The sequence below is a fragment of the Sinocyclocheilus anshuiensis genome, unplaced genomic scaffold (genome assembly GCF_001515605.1).
Source record: "Sinocyclocheilus anshuiensis isolate Anshui unplaced genomic scaffold, SAMN03320099.WGS_v1.1 scaffold400, whole genome shotgun sequence".
NCBI classification, from domain to species: Eukaryota; Metazoa; Chordata; class Actinopteri; order Cypriniformes; family Cyprinidae; genus Sinocyclocheilus; species Sinocyclocheilus anshuiensis.
In genome coordinates, this window is record NW_015554084.1 from 681,871 (window position 1) to 691,924 (window position 10,054).

The window sequence follows — 10,054 nt, forward strand, 5'->3', positions numbered from 1 at the left end:
CCTCTGAATGGGTGCCGTCAGAATGAGAGTCTAAACAGCTGATAAAAACATCACAATAATCCACAAGTAATCCCCACACCACTCCAGTCTATCAGTTGTGAAAGTCTTGTGAAGTGAAAATCTATATGTTTGTAAGAAACTTATTTGTAATTAAGATGTTTCTAACTTCAAACGGTCTCTTATGGCCAAAATAGCAGTCCATAATCCATAATAATGCTTCTTCCAGTGAAAAAGTCCATCCCTTTTGTCCTCTCACATCAAAATCCACATACATATTTGTTTAGAACAGTTTTGGACTGTTTTTGCTTGTAAACGGTGCTTGATCTGTGCATATTTCTCTCCTGATTCAGACGAGACACTGGAGAAAGCAATATTATGGATAGAGGACTCACATTTTAGCCAGAATCAACAGTTCTAAGTTAAAAAAAAACTCTTGATTGATTTGTTTCTCACAAACACGCAGATTTTCACTTCACAAGATATTAATTGCTGGACTGGAGTGGTTTGGATTACTTGTGGATTATTGTGATGTCTTTATCAGCTGTTTGGACTCTCATTCTGACGGCACCCATTCACTGCAGAGGATCCATTGGTAAGCAAGTGATGGAATGCTGAATTTCTCCAGATCTGTTACGATGAGAAACAAGCTCATCTACATCTCGAATGTACATTTTCAGTTAATTTTCCAAACAAATTAATCTTATTACAAAAAAAATTATAATCTAAAGTGCTGAATATAAACTGGTAATTCATTTCTAAAAAATAAACAGAAAGGGAAAAAAATGTCTTAGCAGAAATGTATATGAAAACGTGTATTATATAACAGACAAGGATCCATTTCTTGTAATGTGAAAACCTTATGGTTTTCAGGATTGCTGGGCCCTTGACCATGTTTTTTGCATTTCCTGTATAGCAGAACATGAAGACAGAGTGCAGGTTTTAAGATAATCTCTCATGTTATGTATCACATCCATGTGTCGGGCAGACTGCCATGTGATCTGTGCAGCTAGTTTGTAACTGGCTCACGTGTATCTGCAGTGGTCTTTTCCGAGACCCTACCAGCATTCTTCACGATAGTACGTATGCAACATGTGGCTCCGTCCCAGCCAAAACCGGCCAGACTGAACGATAATGTGCATCATAGTCATGGAGGCCAGAGAAACCCACTGGTTCCTCTGCTAATGCTTACAGATGCATGTACACAGTGCAACTAACAGGGACAGTTTTACAATTGAACATACATGTGCACCATTCATGTGGCTCTGTGCAACCAAATTGATTAAAGATGCTGATCTATTATCCTTCAAAGCCAATGAAAGCGTCTCCTGAGGCAATACTGCAAAAGGAAACCACAGGTTATCAAAGACTAAACTAAAATCAGCATCTCTACCACATAAAAGTTAAAGGGATAGATCATTCAAAAACAAAAGTTCAGTCATCGGTTCCTCACCCTCATGTTCAAAACGCATATGACTTTATTTCAGTGTAACACAAAAACGGCAAGTTGTCAAAGCTGCTCTTTTTCATAGAATAAAGGTGATATAAAAATGACAAAAACCTCCATAAAAGCATATACTGCAGCATTATCAATATCAAAACCAGGCTCTACGTGCCTTCATTCAGCAAGTTTTAATTAGGAATTCTGATAAACATTTTTGTGCTATGGCTGATAACCAGATAATATTAGAGAAAGTCGAAGGAATTTTTTTTAAATATAGATTTTATATATATTTTCCACTCTTTTAGTCAATTCCAGCCTGTTCCTCAGCAGTGTTGTTATTATTAACTAAACTAAGATTAAAACGTGTTTTCAGTAACTTAAATAAATCTAAAATTAAACATAAATATTAAATGAAAAACAAAATCAAATTAGAAATATTGGCTTAACTACTAAAGACTACAAAATATTGGCAAGTACTAACAAATAAAAATAACTAATGCACACAACAACATTTCTTAACTTAAACAAAAAAATAAATATATATACAATACATTAATAATTAATAAATGCTAGAAAATGTATATAAAATATAAAAATCTGAGTATGCATACATAATAAAAAAATAACACAGTTACTCACAAAGCTAAAGCAAGCATGGCTTCAGAATATGTGCAATATAGCACATTAGTCATGTACCACTTTAATAATATTTTTGTTGTGCCTATTTAGGTCACTATGCTTTTATTCTATGGAAAAGAGCAGCCTGTGCATTCTGCAAAATACCGACTTTTCTGTTTCACAGAAGAAAAACAAACTGGTTTCGAACAACAAAAGTTTGGGTAAACTATTTTAAAAAATCTCATTATTTTTCTTTTTTGTACTTCTCATTTTTGCACACAGACGGCGTGGTGGCCAAGTGACCTTCAGATTGAAGATGTCACTGAATAACAAAGAACCACTTCTGCTTCTTTATCGCTCGCTATCTCACACACATTTCACTTTAGTTCAGCAGAGCACAAATCATCGAAATCTCTCCTGCTTCCAGAGCCTCAAAAACAATTAACCTCCCCTGCAAAGAAACACACACACACACACACACACACCCTCAGAGTAACAAAAACACACACAGACAATAGAAAACTCAATGAACTGCAGTCGACCCAGGCACAAAAAACCCCCAAAACATCAGGCTTCTGTTACGATGTGTTTAACAACCTCTACTGAAACACGAGCTGCTTTAATAGAGCTACTTCATCAAAAAATCTTTAGCAACATCTGCAGAGTTGATAAAAACCACCATTAATTAAAGCAAACCAATAATAACAGGCAGGACTGCCAGTTCACTGATATCACTGTATTATTCCACTCAAATCAAACAAACCTCTCCATTCCACCCAGGGCATTGTGGGTCAGAGCGTGCTTATAAGCGCCTGTAAAAAAGGCTAATGGGATGGTACAGAGAACAGACCGGAGATGTTTGCATGCATGTAGGTTGGAAAAAGTTACGTAATTTTACATATCACTCTAAAAGACATTTCATGAAGTTTTAGTGTTTTAATGCATGTACAAAAGCCTCTGGTCTGCATTACAGCCGTGAGCTCATATTGCTGCCATACAGGATCACACTGCATATGGATGGGTCTGCTGCACACTTAATCTGAACCTTATTAGTGTGAACAATCTTGCAGAAACACACTTTTGACTACAGGCATAAGGTCTGGTCAACCTTGCAGCATTTCTCAAAAAGAACTTAGGAAAGGACTGTCTAACAGAAAAATAAAGTTACCAATTAAAGTTCACTTTTTCTGTGATTTTTTAGAGGGAAGAAAAGTGTGATTTAGATATAACAATGAAGCAAAATAAATATATAAATAAATGAATAAATCAGTAAATGAATGAATGAATGAATGAATAGGGTTGGGTATCGATTGGGTTTTTTACGATACCGGTGCCAAATCGATACTTTTAAAACAGTACCGGTGCCTAAACCGATACTTTAACATTAAAACGATCAAAATGGAATATTATTTAACATTACTGCTAGTTAGCAAACGTTACTAAATTTAAATAATTGCAGTTAATGCAAGCCAATTTCATGTCATTTTAAACACTCACTGACATAATATAGTGAATTTGGAGCAATAGCATGGTATTAATCTTATGAATTTTCACATTTTGATGCTATGCCAGGCTTAAGGCCCGTTCACACCAAGCACGATAACTATAAAGATAACGATAAAGATATAGTTCTAAAAATCGTTCTCAATATTAAAGAATAGCATAGTTCACACCACAACTATAACGATACACCAACGACTGCACGTCTAAAGACCCCTCTGTCAAGCTCCTGAAGTTTGCAGACGACACCACACTCATCGGCCTCATTCAGGACGGTGATGAGTCTGCTTACAGACAGGAGGTCGAGCAGCTGGCTGTCTGGTGCAGTCTCAACAGCTTGGAGCTCAACACGCTCAAAACTGTGGAGATGACCTTGGTCGCTTTCCTTCGCTTTTAAATAGCTTAAAAGCGCCGTGCGCATTTTACTTTCACTTTTGAATTAGCGGCAATTCAGCGTCAATTGCTTGAATGCAACAACAAATTACAACGTCAAACTCACTTTAGCCTATATATAAAATATAGAACTTTTTATTAACAAAACAAATAAAATTACACCATGCTATAGGGCAGGCTATGCCTAATATAAAATAACAAATAACTTACATAAAGTTTAATAGGTATACAAAACTGGAAATAAGTCAACATAACCAAATAAATAAGAAACATAGAACGTTTATTAGCAAAACGGCAAGCCTAATAGTTACCCTTTTTTGGTCATACCACAAAACACACAAAGCCTCAATATAAAAGAATTACTATAAAACGGAGTATAATTTTCTTGCTATTTGGTGCCTCAAATAAAACTTTTGAATATCTTTTAATTAAATCTAACAATCACCAGAACAACATATTTTTTTGTCAAAATAAGAATACATCTACACTATCTTTTGTCCTAGCACTAACACACAAAATTTACAGTGTGTAATATCAGAAACAACAGTGCGTGATAAAGCAGTAGCCTGACATTCACATTACGTCACCCTCTGCCTTTTACTCTCATGTTACACAACGACGCAAATGGATGTGCTGCCAGATTCAGAGAAAGCGCAAATAATCCTTCAACAAATCACTTCCACAGAATACTAAAACGGCCAGATACACACAAAACGAGACAGAAAGCCAGATCAGATCCAGAAAATCTAGAAAGAACCATCATCTATACACATTATTTGTCGACTGATATGCATGTTGGCTAAACCGCCTCGCTAAATCAATCCCAGACATTTTAAAAATCAGAGGTTAGCTCAGTATCGTCTTCCAGAGAACCAGACCTCGTCTTTCCAAAGAGGCGACTTGCAATTTCACCCTCTCCTCTCCAAGCAAGCATCCAAAAAACTGCTGCCAAGACGATCAAAGCCAAACAATGCCGCTGCATAATCAATCAAACCGCTCAACGACAGAAAACAGTAGGCCTAATTACACAAATTACTGTAATTACCATAAATAATGACAAAAAAATGCACGCCAGCCACAGTAATTTCCCACAAACGCATTAAACAAATCATATAACATTTAGTTCCCCTCAGTCGTCATGATTTTGTCTCTTACAGTCAGAAAAAAAAGCCCCAAACGCTACATTAGTATTCAATGTGTGGTAGCCTCATCAAATGCTTTATAAATCACAGTCTGTGTGGCTGAAAGCCCAACCTTACAGACGGTGGATAAAACATGCCTGCGCTAATAAATCGTTCAAAGAGCAGAGAGAGAGGGAGGACGACATGGAGGGCAGTGAATGGAGACCAAGGCCCAGATGTCAATAAGGAAAATAACCAGATATGCATTTGGTACTTCATATAGCTGTGGGTTTCTTCTACAGACGTACCGCCTCTAAGGTTCGGTCGCCAAGTCTTTTGTAGATATGTATCACAGTTTTTTCCCCATCCATGTGCCATCACGTGTAATATTCTTCACATTTAAAGGGACAGTTCACCCAAAAAAACCTGTCATTATTTACTCACCCTCATATTGTTCCAAACCTGTATGAATTGCTTTCTTTAGCAGAACACCAAGGAAGATATTTTGTCGAATGTTGAGAATCAAAACATTTTGGTCCCCTTTATTTTAAATTGTGGACAAATCAAAATAAAACAAAATGAAAAACACGTAACAAAACGAATAGTTAAACAAAAGCACAGCAAAGCAAAACACACACACACAAAAAAAAACACAAAAACAAAAACAAACAAAACAAAACAAAACAAAAAACACTGCGACATTTTTTCAGAGTATCTGAGACATTTATGTTCCATGATGACCATTTTAATTTTGGGGTGAATTATTCATTTATCGACTAAGGCAAACATATTTGAAACAAAATTATTATGAATTTTTATGTTTTTGTGGCAGATGCCATTTTATTGAGTGAAGGCGGCTGACTCATCTTGAGTATAATGCTACTAGCGCAATAATGCTTCTGCCGTAATGAAATGTGCTGTTTGTCACAAATATTTAAATAATAAAAAAAACAGCTAAATAATCCCTCTGCCAAGAAAAAAATATATATTCCAGTGTAATATTTTATCTGGTGTGGGTGTTTTAAAGTCTACACTCAGTCCAATGGAAGCAGTGGATGAAGAGCCTAAAGAACAGAAACATTTCACTGTGCTTTTACTGCCCTCTGCTGTGAAACTCTGGAACTGTTACAGCGGTGGCAACACATAAACCAGGCCCAAAAATCACCAGCTATTTTATTGATAGTGGCTGGATTTATTGAACTTGTCCAAATTTAACACACTGTGTATGGCTGACAGTGAGAGTATGACACTTCAGTCACCGACAGTCCTGTGAGTCAGTCACACAGTAATCTCACAAAACAATGGCTTTCAAAAACGCAAACAAATTTGGTATGGGACCCTTACTTCAGAAAACCCCGACCAAAACAAATATTCTGAAAGCACTAAATGAGAGAAAAAAATGCCTCTGGCATGTAAATAAAAAGTTACTCACCAGTTGGCTGCTAACTGTATTAGTAACAGCAACATAATGTTTTAAGCAGTCTGACCTCAACTGAAGTGAAGTGAGTGATTCAAATCATGAACATAACCAGCTACAAAAAAACAAAAACAAATTGCAACTTGTACATCTTCTACTTTCCCTAAGTGGACAGCTTTACCATCAGAGGTTTATTTTTTATTTTTTTTTCCTGATGTTTGAAATGGAAACTGTGACCAACTTTTCTTCAGAGTGAGAAAGTCTATTCAACGAGAGAAATATGTGACCCTGGACCACAAAACCATAAGGATAAGGATAGGACAATATTTGGCCGAGATACAACTATTTGAAAATCTGGAATCTGAGGGTGCAAAAAAATCTAAATATTGAGATCTAAAAAAATTCCATACACATCACATTTTCTTTATTTACCAGCAACTGGAAGGAGTGGTAAAATGTAACATTTGGACGCTGTACATAAGTTAGCACACACTAATGAACAATGGACTTACCTCAGGTTGGATGGCTTTGAACACTGGAGCATCCATGAGAGTGATCTGACCCTGCAGGACAACACAGATGACATCAGCACAAAATATAACATTATAAATGTCACATATGATGGAAGACACTGTTGACACTAGACGTGACGTAGATGCTACCTTTGAGATGTTGTAAAATAAGCATTTATTACAGGAGAGTTTCTGTATTTATGGGCTTATTTGAAACCAGACTCGACTTCACTATCCATCCTAACATGAGAGTGTGTGAATGGTCTACACACTATCTAACAGACACATGAATAATAAATCCTCTTTTGTCCACTGCTCAGTTGCCATTCACAAGTTATTTTCCACACATGCATGAATGTCGCGTGTGTGGGGTCATCGTGCGCATAAATAAAACACACTTCAGCACAGGCTTGAGACTGCGACTGGGATGATGTACTGTATATAGGTTAATAGGTTGGGCCATAAATAAATAAAGCACAGAAAGAAACTCTGTACCCCAGATAAAGACACTTTCAGGCAGATGTGTACAGAATCAGGTCAGCGCATTTACATCAGGGTAGAAACACAGAGAGCGTCCTCTGGTGACACTATCAGATATGTCACACGTATTTATTACACTGCTTCCACCGGTAATAGAAGCTTTGCTTGGTTTTGGACATCTGACTAGAATTTACAATCTAGTTTTGCCTTTCGTAGCAGCTCAGGTTTTTCATTATTATAAAGCTGAAGGAAACTGACGCTAAAAAAAAACAAAAAAAAAATCATAATAAAATAAAACACTGATTAACTTATCAACTTTTATTTGATGAATCAACTTCAATGATCAACCTTTATTTGATATTGAGAAAATTGAGTTTTTATTCATTAGAAGAGTGAAAATTGAACCGTAACACAGCTTTCTGTGACTCATTGATTTCACAAGATGGATTGTGCTGCTCTATTAATTCTGTAAATGTTCTCCGCTCTCTAAGAAAATAAATGTGTGTAACTTTTTCCAGGCAGCTCTTGTGTTATATCATCCCCTCAAATCAAATCAAATCAAAATCAAACTGAATCGAGAAACTGCAAGTCAGAGTTGAATCAAATCAGTGAGATAAACCGCCCTTATTTAGTCATTTAATTTGTATTAAATAATCAGTAGTGTGAACTGCACCTTTCATCACATGAAGATTAGCCGGTCATAACAGATAATTTACATAAAGTCTAAAAGGTACAGTAGCAAAAACAGCCTGTTTGATTTAATTCTGAGGATCATAAAGAAAGTAGTAAATGATCATGAAAAACTCATTTTGAGTGTTTCTGGTGCAAAAAACTTTAGTAACATTATAAGCGGACTACAAGGAGAAATACAATGCTAAAATCAAGTCAGTTCTCCAGCTGCGAGTGATTCATCACAGATTGCTGCTTGGTTAAAGCAAGTATGAGTCAACAAGCGGCTGTGTATCTTTTCCTCAAGTTCAGAAGAGAGTTCAGCTGGGAGTTTCATTTGAAACCGAGTCCTTGTATCACCGGAGAGAGGAGAGCTTGATGGCCTTGCTCGGATTCTGGTATTTAACTCTAGAGGGCATCGCTGCCTGCACAACTGTCTGCCAAACGATCATTAATTATTACTGAAACTGTACTGAAGTATTTACTACTCTCTCTCTCTCTCTCTCTCTCTCTCTCTCTCTCTCTCTCTCTCTCTCTCTCTCTCTCTCTCTCTCTCTCTCTCTCTCTCTCTCTCTCTCTCTCTCTCTCTCTCTACCATAAAATAAAAGTATAATAATAATAATAGTAGTAGTAATAATAATAATAATAATAACAATAATAAATAAGTTTTATTTTTATCATCATTATTACTATTATATACTATTTTACAGTATAATAGTATTATTGCAATAGTAATATTGTCCTTTATAATAATAATAATAATAATAATAATTATTATTATTATTATTATATTGCTATTGCAATAATACTGTACTGTAACAATAAAAAATTATTATTTAGCAATACTACTACTAATAATAATACTAAAAGTCTACTAAAAGTAATAAAACATATTATTATTAACAATATTTTATTATTATTTAAATTATAACACTTATAAAAATAAAGTTATATTACTTTGGCAATAATATCACTGTACTATAAAATAAAAGCATTTATTAATAATAATAATAAAATATTATTATTATTGTTATTATTATATACTCTTTTACAGTGTAACAGTATTATCGCAATAGTAATATTTTTCTGACTTACTGCATATTCCTCCGGCGTGACCTTCAGCACGTCGAACACCACAGCATCAAAACTCTTGAGCTCTGAGGGGCCCTTCTCACTGAGGGACTCAGAACTGCTGCTCCTCTGGAGGAAACAGTGACAGGATCGGGGGAAGAGAGATGATGAAACACATACAATTGAGTGAAAGGAGGTTTTTGTCATCTGAAGCAGGCAAACAGCATTTGTGCGTTCACTGACCTCTGAGGCCGGGGTCGTGAAGGTGAAGACGCTGGGCTGGCCATTAGGGACGTCCATCATTACCAAACCATCAGACTCTACAGCAAGAGCTCACTCACCATCATCATCCTCATCAGCTCGCCTGTATGGACCCCTGCACACACACACATTACAGATAAGTTGTGGATTTTGGCTTTGGCGATTCCTAAATGCACAAATCTAGTGTTTTCTAAATGACCGCAAGCTGCTCAGATCCCCAGGCTCCATAAACCTACCCAAAACTATAATACTCCCACTTCAGTGCTTGGATAAGATTGTGTTAAAATAGAGTTTTTCATTATCGCCAAACACAATGTTTCTCATTTATGCCAGAAAGGTCCACTTTAGCCTCTGCTCTCATTCATCAGCAGCATATTCATCCAACAGTTGTTTTTTTTCCATATTCACTCAACAGTTGAGAGTGAGACAGACAGAAATATTCTTCTGGAAAATGCTCTTTTTCTTCTTGAATTATCTTTTTGGAAGGAATCTCTATTTTGTCCTTGGCAGTGTTTCCAACAGGATTCAGGTTTTTCACAAGAAATCAGTTCCAATTACATACAAAAAAAAA

The 10,054-nt window shown here is 36.0% G+C and overlaps 1 protein-coding gene across 1 annotated transcript in view; it reads right to left on the reverse strand.

The window, feature by feature from the left end:
- Positions 1 to 10,054, reverse strand: part of LOC107669141 (ras-specific guanine nucleotide-releasing factor RalGPS1-like) — a 70,765-nt gene that overhangs the window by 17,571 nt on the left and 43,140 nt on the right. The window contains exons 3-5 of the mRNA XM_016461263.1: positions 9,466 to 9,598; positions 9,247 to 9,351; positions 7,003 to 7,053 (exon numbers count right to left, since the gene is read on the reverse strand). Coding sequence (XP_016316749.1) covers positions 7,003 to 7,053; positions 9,247 to 9,351; positions 9,466 to 9,525 — 216 coding nt within the window. The 5' untranslated portion in view covers positions 9,526 to 9,598. The remainder of the gene's footprint in view (positions 1 to 7,002; positions 7,054 to 9,246; positions 9,352 to 9,465; positions 9,599 to 10,054) is intronic.